The sequence below is a fragment of the Eimeria tenella genome, genomic scaffold, assembly GCF_000499545.2.
Source record: "Eimeria tenella Houghton genomic scaffold, Eth_scaff38, whole genome shotgun sequence".
Lineage (NCBI taxonomy): Eukaryota > Apicomplexa > Conoidasida > Eucoccidiorida > Eimeriidae > Eimeria > Eimeria tenella.
In genome coordinates, this window is record NW_013543302.1 from 56,135 (window position 1) to 74,047 (window position 17,913).

Below are 17,913 nucleotides of genomic sequence, written 5' to 3' on the forward strand. Positions count from 1 at the left end.
CAGGAGCAGCAGCAGCAGCAGCAGCAGCAGCAGAGCCAGATAGATAGGGGAAAGCCACGCACACTGACAAGCGGGGAGCACTAGTGGGAACGCCATAGATAAGACACAAAGCCTTTCTGGCTACAGAAATATATTATATACATATTTCGGAAATATATATATATTATATATACATATTTTAAATGTAATAAATGGATAAATGGATATAGATGTATAACAGATATGTGCAGTCCATAAGTATAAATAGTATTTATCTGTTAGGCACTGCAAGGGCACAGATAGGATGCCAGGATAGGCAAGCAGGAGCTATCAGAGAGCAGCGGCGCCTTCCTGCTGCTGCTGCTGCTGCTGCTGCTGCTTTACGCTATATCGTACTGCTGCACACATTGTGCAACCCTCTACGCTAAAATGTATAATTAATTGGGGCAGCATTTGCGCGGATAGAGCCACACGTTTAATGGTGCCTCACACAGTGCCTGGGGAATGCGCACAGCAGCAGCAGCAGCAACAGCAGCAGCAACAGCAGCAGCAGCGAAGAGTCAGATGCACAGCAGAGCTCGCCATGTTTGCTTTCTGCTGCTGCCCGTTTCTTCTGCTGCGGGCTGCTGGCCAGGGAAGAGCGGCAGCAGCAGCAGCAGCTTCCCGCTGCGCACTGGCTTCCTTTGCTGCTCACGCTAGCAAAATGCTCCGCCAGCTATTTCTCTCTTCTGCCTTTTTTTTCTTTTGATTTGTGCTGACTTGCAGACTACTGGGGAAGTCAGGAGCCGCACGGAGTGGCACCGCGTGGTGGTGTTCGACAGAGGCCTCGTGGACCTTGTGGAGGCTTATGTGCAGTGAGTAGCAGTTGCATGTCTGAACATGAACTAAGACTAGTGCTAATCTAAAATAGTTGAATAATTAAAATAGCCGAATAAGGCGGCTGAATTCGGTATAAGGAAGCCATTCTTGAGTTCATTTTTCGCTTTCTTCATTTTCCGATGTGCAAGTATCACGAACTGGAAATGAAGTGTTGACTGAATTGTCAGGCTTGCGGCCGTAAATAGGCCCTCGAGCCCAGTAAACAAAGCCATTACACTATGAAATTAATTACTTTGCAGTTATAATTCAAAAATGACTGCCAAGTGCTTGCGTCCCAAGCAGCGCAATCAGGAGGTGCCTATACACCTGATCTTTTGCACTGAAAGTGGCTGGATTGCGTCTGCGGCCCGATTCCGCACATTTGCATCTTGTTAATGGCAATGTGCGTTTATACTACTTCTGCTGGGCCTTGTTTTGCTGCACTTCTTGAGTGCTGCTGCTTGAATTGGTGTTTCTCTGCAGCAAAGGCCGCCGGCTGTATGTAGACGGGTCGCTGCAGACGCGGCGCTGGGTGGCTTCTGACGGCCAAGAGAGATACACCACCGAAGTGCTGCTGTCGAAGTACAAAGGCGAGCTCGTGCTGCTGGAAAGCCCAGAGGAAAGGCATGCTGCTGCTGCTGCAGCAGCAGCAGGCAGCCGAGCTGCTGCTGCAGACGGCCAGCACAGTGGCGCAATGCCGCGTGCTGCGCCAGCAGCTGCAGCAGCAGCACCCCCCCCTGCTGCAGCTGGCCCGGCGCAGGCCCTGCGCAGCAGCACAGCCCCGGCTGGGGCTTTTGGCACCAGCCAGCCTCCGTGGAGGTAGAGAAAGCTGCGGGGCCAATTTGCACTGCAGCAGCAACGAGGGGTTTTGCTGCTGTCAGCTCATTTCGGGGGAAAGGCTTTAGTGGCTGGCTGAGCTGTACGTACAGCTGGACTGAACAACGCCAAGTCTGCTGCTGTCTGCTGCTGCTGCTGCTGCTGCTGCTGCTGCCAACTGAAGGAGCAGATTAGTCAACATTGTGGCGAGAGAATTGAGCCCGACGAGCTGCTGCCAAGCGGCGCAACCACCGCTGCAGCGGCAGCTGCTGCTGAGTGTCACACGTTACGAGGCAGCGACTGTCGCGGTGCTGCTGCTGCTGCTGCTGCTGCGTAGCAGTGAAAGCGCTTCTGCTGCTGCTGCAGCCGTAGCTGCTGCTGCTGCTGCTGCTGCTTGGCGGCGACCTGCTGGGCCCACGTTTGCATCTTTGCTGGGTTAGCTGCTCCCGACTCATTCGAAAGCTCCTTCCACAGCTGCACCACGGCGCGGCTTGTTGCTGCTGCTCCTGCTGCTGCTGCATCTGCCACAGCTTCTTTGTAGCGGGGGTCGCGGGCGCGGCGCTTCCAAGCAGCCATGAGGGCTGGCTGCCGCCGCTGCAGCAGCCCCAAGTAGGTTTGCTGCAGCGGCCGCAGCCCCTCGGGGACCAAGTCTGCAGGGCAGACAGTGCAGAAAACATACAGCCATTCTGCTGCGGATTTTGCTGCGCTGAGGTGGCTGTACACTGCAAAAGGCAAAAAGTGTGGGGAAGAAAGGGCCGACGGGAAGCAGCAACTAACGGAGAAGACTCTCCACCGATCGGAGTCTGAAGATGCGCATTAAAGCGCTTTGAAGGGCAAAGGCTGGCACCAAAAACAGCAGCGCGGCCTGCAGACAGGCAGGCAGTGGCAGCAGCCCCCGCTCTCCAAACTCCAACAGCTTCAAACGCGTTAAAATGCCATTTCAAGGAGTCCAAAACAACAAAAACACGAACTTTTAAGCGACTCAACAAGCATTCTAATGTCCTCATTCTCACACGCCAATGTAGGCACGCATCGAGAAACAGAAAGGCGAATAAGCGCAACAACCCACACCCGAGCGCGAACACGAATTTATTTGTGGGAACACTTGTGGAAGCAACAAATATAATAATAAGATCGAGTCAGTTGGAGCGAAAGTGAATTTCGAATTGCAGATCCCAAAGGCCCCCAACAGCTCCAGTGGCGCAACTTCGGTTTCTCGCAAGAAGCTGCAGCGGGACCTGTGCGGGCCCTCAGAGGTCAATAAACATAAAAACAAAAATTAAATATTAAATTATGCGGCTAGTTGAGACAAATCATCCGCAAGATGCAACGCGGCAAGGGGGAGCAAGCCTCCTCACCGCAGGCAACTGCGTGCCACTGTAGAAAGCGAAAGTGGTCGCAGCCACGAGGCCAAAGCCGCGCATTACGCTGGGAGAGGAGAAGCCTGAAGATGCTGGAGGCGAGGGGCATCGTTTCTGGATTTTCGCAGAGACCATCCACCCGGCCTGACGCAAAAAGCAGAAACGAACAAGAAATAAAAAGAACACAAGTCCAAGGACACGCTCTTACGCACTCTTGCCTTTATTTATATTTAATTTCTTATGAAATTACCCTTACGAGCTCTGCGCCCGCGCGTTTCAACTACCTGCCTATCAGCCCTCCTGCTGAATGGAGCAGAACATCTGGCGAAGGGTGAGGCGCAGCTTTGCGCGATTTAAAGGGCTAATTGTTTTCTTTCTTTTTATTTCTAAAGTGCACTCGCCTATCACTATGTGCTGCACCACCAGGCATACAAAAAGCGAAAAGAAAGAGTGGAAAAAGGCGAATAAAGAGTGCGCAAATGCGCACCGCCATAGTCGAGACAAACACCAGCCAACAGACTGCAGCTGTGAGCCCAGAAGCATCTGGCAACGCCAAACTCTCCAGCCACGCCGGCTGCTCCACAGCGAAGCTTTTCCAGTTGAAAGGGTCCGCCGAGATGGCTCTGCAGCAAACACGGAAAAAGCCTCGGGATAAAGCCGAATTCAGGTAGGTTCCTTCTGCTTTCTATTCCTGACTACTCAGCAGCAGCTAATTTGCCGCTTTCTAAGCACCTAATAGCCGGGGTCGAAAGCGAGATGGCCAGGCCCAGCAGCAACATCTGCAAAAACGATGTGGGCAACACCCCAATTCCGTGCTGCTTCAGAAACTGCTTCGTCTCAGAGCGCAGACGCTGATACTCTTTTGTGTCCTGCACAAACGGCAGAAAAACAAAACAAATTGGCTACTGCTACTGCTGCTGGCTGTCACAGAAGCGCCACTGTGAGCCACGCCAGAACACAAGTCCAAACATGCCGAAAGAGGCAGCATTGGTGGAGAGCTGAAGCGGAATCACAATTGTGTGCCCAAATAAAACGTGAAAATGCACGCTGGAATAAAAGTTACAATCTTAACAAGAAGGGAAAGTGCAGATGAAGTTTCGCAGGCCTCCTCGCCAGCTGCAACACTGGCCAATCGAGAGAGCTGGTTAGTACGTTTGCGTTGAATCGTTGACCTTTAAATCTGCAGACTCGAACTTCGCAACATGCACTTTCTAAGAAATGAAGCAGAATGAAATGTACCCCGCTTTCGTAAGCAGCCTTCATTTTGTCCTTCATGCGCGAAAACTGCGGGTCGACGAGCTGCCGTTGCCGCCTATCTCTTTCCTGTTCATCCAAAGGCAGCATAACAATAAAAACTTGAAACAGTTATTAGCAGCACTTCCTCAATCTCTGCAACCCTGTGCTGACCACTGGACACTCGCGCGGCGCTGGAGCACTACGGAACTGAACACGCACAGAGTCAACGGCGATTGGCAGCGTCAAGAGCCGTAGCAAACACCCAGCAGCGGGAAGAGCCAAACACCTGCATGTCTCAGACGCAACTACCAAACAGGCGCATGAAAAGCCGCAATTTTATGTGCAGCATGTTGCGAGCTTTGAGAATTTCGCACTGAGGCCTAAAGGGGCAGTCTAAATGCTTCTGCCAGTGCCATTAATGATATTCTTTTGGCAAGGTAAACTCACCACGGAATTCCAAGGCTTAATTTCAAGGCTATTAACCAGTCCACAAACCATCCAGACGGCGTCACTGTCTCAGTAACGGCATTCGCTCCTGTGCTGGTTTCATTCTGCAGCTCAGAAGAAATTGGAAATTTGGGAGCTGCTGACTATTTCGCTCTGGAGCAAAGTCCATTCACAAAAAAGGCATAATTACGTACTTTCCCTGAAATAAACTTGTAGTCTGACGTAAAACGCCGAGGCGGTTTTGACTCACAACTCTTTGAATGTGCTCGAGCAGCTCGTGTGCGTAAGAGCCCTCCGGCGGATCAGCGCTGTAGTTTTCCTCGCCTTTGAGTGCTAAAACAGACTCCTGCGGTTCAACTGTTTCCTTAGAGTCGACTGGAGGGCTGGAAGCTGCGTCAGGAGCTGCTGCAGCGCTGGATCCGGAGGAATTCGCGCGTGGCGAGGGCGCCGCAGCTGCTGCTTGGCTGCTCAGGCTCGTCGCGATGGAATGCAGCGACCGAAATGGAGGGAAAGCAGCAGCAAGTGACGGTCTCGGCAGTTCTTTGAAGCTGCATGCGGAAAGGCTTTCCTTTTCGTGGGTTATCCCTGTTGTTCCTGAAAACATGAACGATGGCGCCCGATTCGCAGCCGACGGCCACCGGCGTGGACTTTCGGCTGCAGCCAAAGAGGCGCGGAATAAAAGCGAACAGTTAAAACATGAGCAAGAGCTCGATATGAATGCGCTATCAGAGCGCAAAGCAAGTTTTTGGCAGCTGTTCAGTGAGCGGCAACGAGGAACTTGAATTCCTGCGATCCCTGCAACGGGATTGAGCCCAGCAATCTTCCGGGCGCAGGAAGGCCCTACGAAGAAAGAAGTCCGCATCGTGTCATACTCGTTTCTTAGGCACCATGTGCATTACTTTATGCGATGCATTGCGCAAGGGCGAAAAAGACGAAACTGCAGGTCTGCTGCACGAGGGCAACGGTAAACAGGGCCCCAAGCTTGCTAGGGGAGTTCCATGAAAGCAATAACATGAATAAAGATCGCCTCGCGAAAACATTTCATCTCTTGCCTAACTCTTCTGTTAAGCGCAAGGAGATGCACGTACTGAAGTACCAGGCAGCATCAACAAGCCCCCCGTTCCTCCGGTCTGCCACAGGCAGCGCTGCGGCCTAAGCACGGATCCTTCCGTGAGACTAAGGCTACAGCGTGAAAGATAAGCTATTTTTGGTTAGTTACTGCATAGTTAAAACCGGATGTAACTATTAACGACTGCAGCTTGAGATGAGCTATGCTGGTCGCATGCAGGGGGGCGACAGTTTCGTCTCATTATGGAGCTGAATTTGCGTGGATGAAGCCACTAAAATTTCTCTGTCCTGAAATCAATACAAATATGAGCAGGTTTTAGTCTCCATTTGAGCAGACGGCCGGATTTTCGGAAACAAGCTTTCCCTGTGTGACCTGAAACAGCAAGGTGGACCTGCGGCCAACTTCTGCAGCTCGCCGGCCGGAACGTCGATCGATCGAGCCAACTAAGTTGCCCTTCTTTGGTGCACTTAAGATAATTAATCGAAGCAGTTGAATTTGATTAAAATATTTCAACTTCCAGGAAGAAACTCCAAGCTCGTGCGGCATGGATGGAACAGTTGCTGCCCTCCCTGCCTCGCGGGACAGTCGTCGCAGCATCTGCGACTGCTGAAATGAAGGACCCATTCTAGCGCCTCCACTTTTTCTTCACTGCGTCACTCTGAGTATTCCACGAAGGTAGCCGGGAGAGCCACTGCAGCAGCGCGGTTTGAAGGCACGTGCACAGGCAGCGCCCGACGGTGTCGCCGTAGCTGTTCCCAGAGTGGTCGCGCTCATGGAGAAAGATCGGCACCTTAGTTGAATCTTTTCCTCGCTGGCTATATCTGCGCACGTGGAGTGTAGCGAAAAACTGAGGAGGAAGGCGCTGTTCAGTCCATCTTTCGGTCGCACTACCAGTCCGTTCAAGACAGAGCGGAACAAGCAGGATGCGCCTCGTGCTTCACCCGGGCGGCATCGTTGCATGCTTGTTTGTTTGGGCTTGTTTGTTCGTTGTCAAGGCCGCAACGAACGTCCTGTTCTTCAATATCCTCTTTTCAGATGTCTCCGCAGTGGATGGTGCAGCAAGCGGCAGGGAGTCCTTCAACGGTGCGCAGCAGCCATTTCGGCGCCACTGCCTTCACGCCTGCGCCTTAGTCTAAGACACTTATGTCGAAAAATTCGCCATATGCATGCTGTAGACTTCGCAGTTTCAGGATCAGGGCTGCGTGACTCTACGGGCTCTCATTTTGGAGAATTGAGCCCCACGCGAAACACTATAGCTTCAGCAGGCAGTTCCGGTCTCAGGCTGCATGCAAGTTTCTGCTTTTCATTGTTCTGGGTAGGGCAACCGCCGCTTACATTCCTGGGGAGGATGCTGAAGATTCTATTTGAGTGCGTGACTTGGCTGGGCCTCATATCCCACCTCGCGACTTTGTTAACGGATCCAGGATCGACGAAGACGGCGCCGGTGTGTTTCGCATCTACATGCGAGGAATGTGAATTTGAACTTTGGTCAATCTGAGCGATTCAAAGGAGCTGTGAAGTCTAGCAGCTTCTCGTGTGTTCCTAATGAATGGAATGTGATGCAGTCCATGCCTCCCAAGAATTTTACGGGACAAACAAACTTCTGTGCCAAGTGCAAAAATCGCTGGAAACCGCCTCGCGCGCACCACTGCAAAGTGTGCAATGAGTAAGAGACATATAACGCGAACAGCAGGCATCATGGAGGCTTTTGTCTACCTCTAGTGAACGAGCATGACTATTTTGGGCCTTTTTTAGTTGGTTTTGTTTTCGTATTTGTTTCTTGCTGTAACCTTGTCAGGTGCATCATGAAGATGGATCACCACTGCCCATGGGTAAACAACTGCATCGGCTCGATGAACCAGAAATATTTCTTTCTCTTCCTAGCATACATGGGTGGGTGAGGCGGAAGAGAAGTAACCTCAGGCTTCTCAAAAGAATCATGCTTTAGATGCAGCGTGCAGGTACCTCTGCACGCTGCAACTTGGCAATGTATGTGGATGAATGAGAGAAACATTTTGAAAATATTTTCATCTGTTCTGCAATGGATTGAAAACAGCTCTGTCTTGTCTTCTGAATATTGGCATCATCTTTTCCGGAATCGGAAGGTTCATCATCGTTTCTTCAGAGCGCAAGACGGTAAGCAGCTATGAGGCGTCAGCTGAACTGTTCACTTTTGAGCACCCAGTGGCCTGATCACGCGCACATCGCCCCACAGCGCCTTGCGTTTGTTGTTTTCAGCTCTTCATTGAGCAGTGGACATCCGCATATCCTGGTTGGCTGGCCCCTGTGCTGCTTGGCGGATGCTTGCTAGTCGACGTTGTTTTCCTATTGATAACACTGGTAGGCGAGGAGAGCTGAAATATATGGGGTCCGTCAACGCGTAAAACTTGTATTACCGCGGTTTTTCCAAATGTTTTGGCACATCATGCTGATGCGCCCTCAGGACTTTTTGGCCGAGCAGTGGGAGGCACTCGAGACGAACGCTACTTTGGTGGAAACATACAGGAATACCCATGGCCAAAAGGTACAAAATGCCCTGCAAGGACTCTGTGGTTCATGGGTGTCCAGAAAATTGGAAAATGCGGGGCAGCTGCCGAGTAAACGGCTAGATTTGCGTGTTTGCAAAATGCAGACTACTCTGTGGGAGCATACTGTGGCGGTATTTGGTCGACAGTGGTGGTTTTGGTGGCTGCCTGTGCCCCCGAAAATAGCTCCTAATTGGACGGGTGAGATTCTCACTATGGGAACAACGCATGAAACGTTTTCACGCCACTTGGTGATAAACAAGCTACCTTTTTTGTCTCCACAGATCCTGAATTTAAGGACGAAAGCCGTCATAAACGAAAGGGCGCTTCTGCGGGCGAACATGAGCTCCAAGCATACAGTCACGTCTTCACGTCACAGGAGCTACAGTGAACTAATTAGCATGTGCTCCGTTTGGGATTTGTGGCATTTGATGCCTCCACCGCTCTTTTGATAGCGGTTCCCTAGGACGGCTTAGTTTACTTTTCCTTTGGGCTACTTCATGGTATTGAGAAAACGGCGAAGCATCGCTGGCTTGGAGGAGCGGAGTGACGTTGAATAATGTGTTCCGGCCTTAGTTTCAACGCAGACAGCAAAACTTTCTTTTTTTAATTTTTTTTCAGTTGTTTAAGGCTTACGCTTTTAAATTTACGACAGGAAAATCACGGCGTGCACCGCGAGTGTGGCAGAACTATAGAAATGATATACAGCCCAGTGGCTATCCTCCCCATCAGAGCTGCCGTGTACGTACAGCTGCAGTGATCAGTGCAGATGCTCACACACTGGTTGCGGCGCGTTTGAAGTTACTACCGCCTTTTTTGTCCCTCAGCACCGACGTATACCCAGGAATCTTTTTCACTGACAATGATTAGAGCTGCAGCACTTCTCGCAGGCCTGGCGGTACCTGCGTCAGCGCGTGACTGGCTTTCGAGCGAGAACCAGGCGCTGAAGTTGCCAGTATGGCCCACTGCAGGTTAGATGTTTGCTCTTCCGCTCGCTTTTCCTTGGCGTCATCATCCTCTTTCAGTTGAGAAGGTGCTGCTTTCCGAGGAACCCACTCCTGATGATTTCACCGAGGAGCTCCAAGGGGGTGCACCCAACATGAACATGTTGCCTGGCTTCACCACACTGGAGAACTACCCCAACCCAATGGTCAACTCGATGGCCTGCAGAAGATGGGGCATGGAAGTTTCCTTCGTCTGCGACCCAGGTACTGTTGAAGCAGTGCTGCAAGATGAAGGCGCTGTTCGCATCAATCACTTTCAGATCATGTGTTTTCTAGCGGCACGTTGGACAGAATAGAGGGTAAGCTTTTCATTTACTTGTATATCTCTCTGGAATGGTTGAAATACCGATGTTGCGCAGAACGCCTTTCCAATATCCGACACAACTCGTCCCACCGCTGCGTCGACGAATACGTCTCCTACCCGTAAGTTCTGCTGGTCATATTTTCACTGCAACTGACGTCCATCAACGCTATTTAGCTTTGGAGTGGCGATTGTTCAAGAACTGCCATACGGTGTTGATGCGAACACGTTTGCGACCGAGCTCATAGGTGAGGCGCTTCATAATGACTATATTTATTTCTTCATAAACAATGAGCGTCCTTTTCAGATCGCTGGGGACTTGGACACAGCAAGTGCCACGATGGGCTTCTGCTGTTGTATGTTGCGTCCGACGGTGACGTTTCGCTCAAGTGGTATGTTACACTATTAGATAAAACACTGCAATGCTCATTCAACATTTTTCGCTCTTCAGGAAGAAAGGCACGTGAAACAAAATTTGCTTTGAAAATTACTCTTTAATAATGCGGTGAACAATCCACAGGAGTCGAGCCTGAGATCAACTTCAGGGTAAGAAGGTCACTTACTATATGAAGGTATACATATATTTTTAAGCTTGTTTACAGACATATAGCGGGCTCCTGCGCGAATTCAGAAAGAATGGGGGAAAACTGTCCGCTGGAAGGGCTCTTGAGGCCGATGTCATTGCAGTTGGACAGGTATGACCTTTTCGTTTTACGCTGACTTGAAAGCATTTCACATTCTTTTTTCAGCATCTGACAGGGGAAATGTAAGTTTTATCACGACTGCCATGTTGGAAAGAAGATCTGACCCTCCGTAGTCTTCCACCTCGTCAGACCCCGCATCTCGCCGTGTTGCTCACAATCGCCAGTATTGTCGCCCTTGCGTATCTTGCATGCGCCGCCACTGTCATTTCTGTAAGTTACTTTCACCTCTTCAAAGAAGTACTTAACTGAACTAACTTTCTTTCGCAGGACGAGATTGCCAAGTATCGTTAATCGTCTTGGCGATGACGAATATTGTCCTGGTGGATGTCTAAACCTCAAACTACGAACCTGCAAATCTATTTTGAACATGCTACCTGGCAGCTTGGCAAATATCTGTCAGCCCAAAGCCATCGTGATGAGCACATTCCAGTGTATTAGAGGCACCACATCTAGTTAGTCTAGTTCCAAAGAGTAAATCAAATAGCTCGAAAAATAGAGGGAAAAAACACTGCATTCCTGGATTTACAGACTACAGAACGTTTGCAAGAGGCTTCCCGCAATCGGGGCTACATAAGGATCTTCCAACCAGAGCATTACGGAAATGCTTCTCTAACGCAGATACGATTAACAGCGTGCAGAATTTGTTCAGTGAGTTTTTCTTCTCCCGCTGAATACACAAGCAGACCGCCGGAAGGAGTCAAAATGGAAAGATCGGCAGCACGTTTCCTAATTGATAAGCAATGAGGGAGGAGAGTGCTTACTGAATAGCGTATGTCACAGTTGCTCCAACACGCCGCGTAGCACAAGGCATGCCTTCTTCAAATATGTGGTCGATGGCAAGAGATATTTCCTTTAGTTGCTGAGGGAAAACAGGAAGCAGTCGTAGAATTTATTGTACTGCTAAACATACCGACACCATCCGTCTGTGGTGATGTGAATCGTTGGGAGAATGGCAGACTCTGTAATCAGGTCAGTCCTTTTGCAGTACTTACGTGCAAGAATGACTGTGGCTCCAGACCTGAACGGCATCTGACGACTTTTGCTAGTCGTACTGTGGAAAGTTCATGTGCTGCTCGCTGAACAGACGCGCAGCTACAAAATTCAGTTTGGTGGTTAACTTCAAGAAAATGACTACAATCGGATACCTCGGATTTTCTTTGAAATTGATGGCATCGAATCGAAAACTGGGAGATGCACTCTTAATATTACCACTATCAAATAAAGCTTTGTACCAAGGCAGCGTATTCTTCGAAGTCATTGTCTCCAATGGATATCAGATCGATCGTCCTTGAGGGCGCGATGCTTTTTTCTTTGCAATGCTGGTGAATAACCTCGAGAAACTTGGTTTTCTGAGGAAATAATTAAACTGGACATACTCGAAACCTAGAGCGTGGTCTTTTTGTTGCTTTTTGCAATTTTCGAAAATCTAGCAGTTTCTCCTCTGCCCTCACCTTGGCATTCATCCAGTAAGAAAAATAAGCAGGAGCTTCATGAATACTTGGCTCTTCTCCTACTGGACAAGAACGAATAATAGGGATGCTCTCGTCCTGGAGAAGCTGAACAACCTCGGGAAAGAGAGATTTCATGGCTGACAGCCACCGAACGCTCCTTGCGTTTGTTACAATGGCAACTGTTTCACTCCATTTTTTCGCCCTCTTGAGTGTGCTCAAGATAATCGGCGTTAGCTTGTTTGACGTGATGCGTTCGAGCTCCTTCTTGATTGCCTGTGGAAATTAGCTCACAAGAACATCAAAATGCAGTTATGGCTTGTTATACCCCACTGAAGCTATGCGTAAGCGCAAGCATTTGTTTATATATAAAATGCCACTCACTTGGTACACTTCATCAGTGGTGGCATGCTTGTGTTTTTGAGCTGCGAAAGCTGATCTTATCCATTCAGTTGGAATAAGGGTATCATCAAGGTCGAAAATAAGGATGGCTGAGTGCCGAGGGTTCTTGTGACCACTACAGGTCATTTTATGGGTAAAAGAGCTTGCTTCAGAGCTCTCTGAAAGCCCCTCGGAAGATGAGACAGAAAAAGTTGGTAAAACTGTTTCTTCGTCGGCGCTGCCTGAGCTACTCAAATCTTGCGAGGTATCATCGTCTGTAAAGTCACAGGCAATAACCTGATCTTCTATGGGGCCAGCCAACTTTGTAGAGTGTGAAGATCCCATTATGGTTTGCGTCCTTCAAAGCCCCAGCGCCTTTTGGTTCGCGTGAGGCACACAGCCATCAAATGGGGTGGCGCGCTAGCACCCCCCAAAAAATGGATCTAGATGGGGTTCAGCGTCCTTCCATTTGAATTATTTCCTGAAATATCACTCTTCTGCCTGCATGCGGGAACTTGGCTTGTACACACGGTAACTTGACATTGCTGGCGAGCATCAGGGAACAGGTCCAGGAGACGAGCCGCCAGCAACAATGCGAATGGGAACCTGGGCACGAGCGAAAGAACGATTCAAGAATAGACAGTCTCAGCTATCAAGCTTACTCATATAGCGAGGAAAACCATCGATTCCGCTGATTACAGGGGTGAAAAATGCCCGTGCAAAGGGCACTCCAGAGCGATCATGTCCTTGGTCTCCAGCGCCTGCTCCAGCCCCGGCATACTTTCCAATTCCGCGAAGTCTGGCAGGATCTAGTCCCCCATTTTCATCAAAACAATTGTGATTTTCCGTATTTTCTTTCTTACTTTTTGGTGTGAGATCCAGCAAAACTTAGGAGGCCTCTTGATGACCTTGCGGGACGACCACTGCTGCCAGCGAGGCGCTTCTACAAATCTACTGTGAAATTCTTTCAACACTTATCGCTGATGTGTAAGCTATAATTTACGTCAAAAGAATCATTTCTTAAATCAGCTAGCTGAAAGTGAGCTTATTTCATGCAGTCCCGCTCCTTTTCAATTCCGAATCCCAGAACTTCCCTTCGTTTCAGAAAACATTGATATTGATCAGTGAGTTACGGCGGGCAAAACAGAGCAGACTTAATTTGAAGCTCCAGCACGAATAAAAAAATAAAAATGAGCATAAAAAGGAGGAAGGAAATATTGCGAAAATGGAAAGATCACCGTTTCATAACCGTTCGAGGATTGTGATACTGAAAGCTTCACAATTGGTCTTGTGTGACAGAAGTTATTGCTACTGCGTGCTCCAACGAAATTTTGTTGTCCCTTTAAATGAATCATGAACATTGAAGGCTTCTATTACGTAGCAGGGAAGATAAAATCACCCAAACATATTTGTTCGGCACGGTGAGGTGCCGCGAATATGAATAGAAGGCGAGGACCGGCAAAACCTATGGAAAAAGCGGATTACATTCACGAAGTCCCCCTATTTTTACCCCATATGAACATAGTGGCGGCATTATGCGACATTCACACGCATATAGTTCCATATGTCACTCGCATTGAAAAGCCCATAGCTCTGCACACGCCGGGGTTGCGAACAGAGGTAATTTCTACCTGAGTTCCTTCTGGTGTTCCCGTAGCTCCTTAAGCAAATGTTTGTTCCATCTGAGTGCTGAGTCTGCCTGTGCTACTTGAGGCGGCTAGCATATGCTACCTAGATGCTATTTGGTATTGTGTGGGCTATTCCACACCACACCCTTGCCGACAGCAGCGCACATCAAACAAAACTAAAAAGTCAAGAACCCTTGTCCCCACAAAGAGGGATTTGCGCATGTATGAAGGGCAGCTTATAGCAACACAACCCCCCAAGAGCGGCACGACCCAGGACGCTCGCAGTGCAGGTCTGTGGCTTTCTGCCAAGAAAGCTGTCAAATTTGGTAGAGGCAGGTAGCCACCCTTGTACACGCACATCTTAAGTGACAGAAGTTACAATAGAGACCCAAAACAAAGGTTTAGACTAAGAAAGTCGTCAAGCAGGCTTCTTTAAATTCGAACCATCTTAATGTGCAGCTGGATGTGCGTGGTCTCAGGCAGGATCTACTTACCTTGAACACTGATGTCGTTCTAGGTTGTTGTGAGAAACAAAATTGTGTTCCTTTATGTTAGTCTATGGCGCACAAAGAAGCAGCCAAAAAGCCCAGCCTAATTGTCCCGCTAGACTAAGTTAAGGAAACGAAGGGGAGGCGCCGCGGCCTGGCGCCAAGCTAGAATATACTCCTTTTGATATATCGCCACAAACAACAGAGATGCAGAATATCCTCACTGAGGCATTCGACACTTTTCGTGAACACTTAGTTAGCTTCTTCAATGTAAAGGCCGTCGAACTACTGTTACCAAATAGTTTTGCTGCGTAGGACTTTTCGCCTGGCAGCGGATATTGCATGGGTGAAGACGTCTATGCACAACACAAGAAGCCTCGTAGAAATGGGTAGGGTCTTGCATTTGATTAAGTGCCTCCAAGGTCTAGCACTTCTTGAGGGATCGAAGTGACCCAATATTGCGCTTCAATATGCACTGATTGAAAAGTTACACGAGAGAACAAGCGCGTCGGGCACTTCTGTAGGTTCTTGATGAAATACTTAAGTACTTAGCTGCTTATTTCGGCGCAGTACTTGCCGGCCTGCCACAAAAATGCCCCTACAACTAGAACAACTTTCTTGCGGAGCAAGCTTGCAGTTGACTCTAGTACTTTTCGTATATCTGATCGATTCAACTTTTCTAGGCTGAGGCAAAGCATTTTGTTCTCATTTGTGGACACGCTTCGCTTTTTTTCATGTATACGGCTGGGTACTTTTGGCAGAGCAGCGTGGTGAGAGTCCAGTGAGGAAAAATATGAATGGCTCGCAAGATACCGACCGCATTTGTGCAGCCACAGGAATCAAACAACGAAATACAATTACTTTAGTTAGTTATCATTTGGTTGTAAAACAGACTTCGCTGAATTCGCAAGTGCCTTGTCGAACTTAGTCTGAATGGTTTGGGCATTCACTTTGCAAGGCTCATGTTCTATGCACTTGGCATCCGGGGTACTGCTAGGCTGCGCAGTTCTGTGGCTCTTTTTCAGCCTTTGAAAAGTGCAAAAAGCCAATACAAGGCCCCTGGAAAACCATTTATGTCTGCAGGATGCCGCTGGTGCTATCACGACTCGATCAATAGGCAGCTCCTCTTCAGAAAGCGCTGCAAAACTGATCCCCGAAGGAGCCGCCACTCCCCCAAACTTAGCTGCTTTTCAGTACTTGAAGTAATAAGACTAGTTGAATAACCAGCGCCTTACAGCGCTTCCCACTTGTGATTTACAAACTCTCTAAAGTGGTGGCTGCAGCCATGTCAGTTATGCACAGTGTGTAACTCTGTCTGCACGAACATAAACTTTACATGAAGATGGGTTTCACTCAGCTTGAAGGGCTCCACACTTTGCTGTGCTCTAATCTCTGGCAAAATGTTTCTTGAATCCTCTGTTAGTGGGCATTCCACTGCAGAATAGCTTATATTTTACTTATCAAGTGGGTGAAAGAAAGACGCTTAGTATTGCCCAACATGAAGGACAACGTTGTTCTGTATTGCAAAATTAGCCGCTTATCTAGCTTACCTTAAGCACGCAGTAATTGCCTGCATGCATGCTTAACAAAACAGAGTGTCATCTAAACTTGACTCTTTCCCAATCTTTCATATAACTTTTGTAGTTCTCTATTTTGAACTAGCAGTTCACCGTTGAGCCCCTTAAGGGCTCACGGCTCTCTATCAGATATTGTTTAAAGGGTGCCCCCGTTTCTAAATACCCCATATGCACGAAAAATTGGGAATGCTCCAGTAGTGCTTCCGCTTTCAAGTGCCTTGCTGTTGGCTTTGGCCCATATATTCCATTTCATTGGCAGCAGCAACCTTCTCTGAAGTACAATCAGCCACGGCCTCTTCCATCAAACATCGAGCTGTGAAATGCGTCTGTCCATGTGCTTCAGGCAGTTTGAAAGAATTGTCTCGTCTCTGTCGAAAATGACTGCTCGTTTTTTCTGCAACTTCGACTCTCAGCTGCCCGTTACCCTCCGTGCTTCTAATGCGTGTACAATTACCGAAAGGGTTTGACTATAACGATCCAGCTGGCTCAAAAATGCTGGGAACACTGTTATGCATCAAAGATAACCGCATGTTGTGTATCCCTGACCCCTCAGCGTGTGAAAGCTCTGTTCAGTATAGTGTTGCTGCCAGCACCAAATCCTTGCCCTGCAGCATGTCGCGCAGGGGCTAGGCTAGTCTACCTCACAACTGAGATACTTTGTCTACTGTTGCTCATTTACATCATATAGACGATCAGACTGCAATTGATGCTTCCTAGGAGAACTTTCGTATTCTATTGGACTGCCTAGGTAAACGCTGCTGGCAAACAAAGCCAGGGAAGTACAGGGCACCTTAGAGAAAAATGGGTAGCGCTGGAGAGAAGACACTAAATTAAAATGTATTGGAAACTAAAAGTAAATTTCCAACTTTGCAGAAGCACTACTCATTCTGGCTCGCCTCTGTGAAGTACTCTCGCCGCATCACAATTCAACCTCCAGCTTCTACACTGCCCAAGGAGCGCCCCATGCTTACGAGGAGCCTAAGGGTAGAATCTATGCCTCCGCTAATTAGTTTTATGCAGTATGGATTTTACAATGAAGCCGTCTCGAAGTTGCATGCAGTTGAAGTAGACTTTCCTTGCAATGCATTACGGCGCGGCGGAGGCAGTCTCAACCAGCCCCAGCTGCTAGAGTCGTTGCCTTGCGAGGCTGAGGGATAGCAGAAGTCAATTTGGGTGGTATTTACGCTTAATTTTGCGCAATTGCGAAGTATTTCAGGAATTCCGGACTTTCTGCGGAAGTCCCAAGCTCCGTAGAGTGATCAGCGCCACCGTTTGCGCGGGCGGCGCAGTGTTCGTCCCATCAGATCCTGTGTCAGGTGCTCCACGACTTCGTACGGGTGCAGATCAGCAGCGAAAGCTTTAAAGTTTGGAATTCCCGTTGAATTTGTGGCGGACAGTGTCAGAAAAAGCGCAGGAGGTCCCACAGAGGCGCCCGCAGGGCGTGGCTTTCGCGGGTCTTCCGGTGCAGGCGTTCGCCTGCTGCCGCGGCGCTGCGGTGCTGCGGTGCTGTGCTGCTGCTGCAGCGAGGAGTGGCTGCTGCAGCACATCGAGGATGGAGGAGGGGAAGTGCGTGGGCAGCGCGCCGGAGGCCCCGTGCGTGTGCCCGGAGGGTTCTGTCGCCGTGGCAGCTGCCTCCTTCACAGACCAGCTGCCGAGCGCCTCCACCGTGGCCTCTCCCGCTCGCAGCGAGGGACTGGAGGAGGCCCCCCCCGCCCCCTCCTCGCCTTCCTCGTCCTCCGCTGCCGCCGCTGCCGCCGCCGCTGCCGGTGCTCCCGGCGCAGCAGCAGCAGCAGGCGCTGCTGGGGCTGCTGGCGGGTGCTGGGCGTGCGTGCCGACGCTGTCGGACTTTTGCTGGGAGTACGGCCGGCGGGTGGCGCTGTGGGCGCGTTCGGAGTGCGGGGGCGGGTCGCCGGAGGCGCCGGCCGAGGTGGACAGCAAGCGGGAGCTGGTGCAGCAGTGGCTGCAGCGTCCGGCGCGGCGGCAAGCCGCGGCGGCGGAGGCGGAGCGGGCGTGCCACGTGGAGGGCCAGAACGAGTACAACATCTGGTACGGGCGGCACCTGGGCGCGGGGGCCCCCCGGGGGGCCCCCGC

The 17,913-nt window shown here is 49.8% G+C and overlaps 5 protein-coding genes across 5 annotated transcripts in view; 3 read left to right on the forward strand and 2 right to left on the reverse strand.

The window, feature by feature from the left end:
• Positions 1-1,660, forward strand: part of ETH_00014670 (Single-stranded DNA-binding protein, related) — a gene marked incomplete at both ends in the record, with an annotated part of 2,875 nt that extends 1,215 nt beyond the window's left edge. The window contains 2 exons of the mRNA XM_013376603.1: positions 745-833; positions 1,321-1,660. Coding sequence (XP_013232057.1) covers positions 745-833; positions 1,321-1,660 — 429 coding nt within the window. The remainder of the gene's footprint in view (positions 1-744; positions 834-1,320) is intronic.
• A 272-nt stretch (positions 1,661-1,932) lies between these two features.
• On the reverse strand, positions 1,933-5,301 carry ETH_00014675 (uncharacterized protein; the record flags this gene model as incomplete). The annotated part of the gene is made up of 7 exons (XM_013376604.1): positions 1,933-2,303; positions 2,431-2,518; positions 3,012-3,158; positions 3,502-3,637; positions 3,747-3,883; positions 4,254-4,337; positions 4,948-5,301. 7 exons carry the CDS (start codon positions 5,299-5,301, stop codon positions 1,933-1,935), a joined length of 1,317 nt encoding a protein of 438 aa, XP_013232058.1.
• A 1,388-nt stretch (positions 5,302-6,689) lies between these two features.
• Positions 6,690-10,591, forward strand: ETH_00014680 (zinc finger DHHC domain-containing protein, putative; the record flags this gene model as incomplete). The annotated part of the gene is made up of 10 exons (XM_013376605.1): positions 6,690-6,849; positions 7,086-7,210; positions 7,565-7,663; positions 8,005-8,106; positions 8,210-8,492; positions 9,119-9,262; positions 9,317-9,499; positions 9,655-9,718; positions 10,228-10,291; positions 10,568-10,591. The coding sequence occupies 10 exons, from the start codon at positions 6,690-6,692 to the stop codon at positions 10,589-10,591; spliced, it is 1,248 nt and encodes a 415-aa protein (XP_013232059.1).
• A 466-nt stretch (positions 10,592-11,057) lies between these two features.
• ETH_00014685 (uncharacterized protein) lies at positions 11,058-12,474 on the reverse strand (the record flags this gene model as incomplete). The annotated part of the gene is made up of 5 exons (XM_013376606.1): positions 11,058-11,159; positions 11,293-11,376; positions 11,533-11,649; positions 11,752-12,024; positions 12,133-12,474. The coding sequence occupies 5 exons, from the start codon at positions 12,472-12,474 to the stop codon at positions 11,058-11,060; spliced, it is 918 nt and encodes a 305-aa protein (XP_013232060.1).
• A 4,900-nt stretch (positions 12,475-17,374) lies between these two features.
• The window catches only part of ETH_00014690 (Genomic scaffold old, msy_sf_16, related), a gene marked incomplete at both ends in the record, with an annotated part of 1,735 nt that continues 1,196 nt past the window's right edge, over positions 17,375-17,913 (forward strand). Inside the window, one exon of the mRNA XM_013376607.1 lies at positions 17,375-17,868. Within this exon, the coding sequence (XP_013232061.1) occupies positions 17,375-17,868 (494 nt within the window). The remainder of the gene's footprint in view (positions 17,869-17,913) is intronic.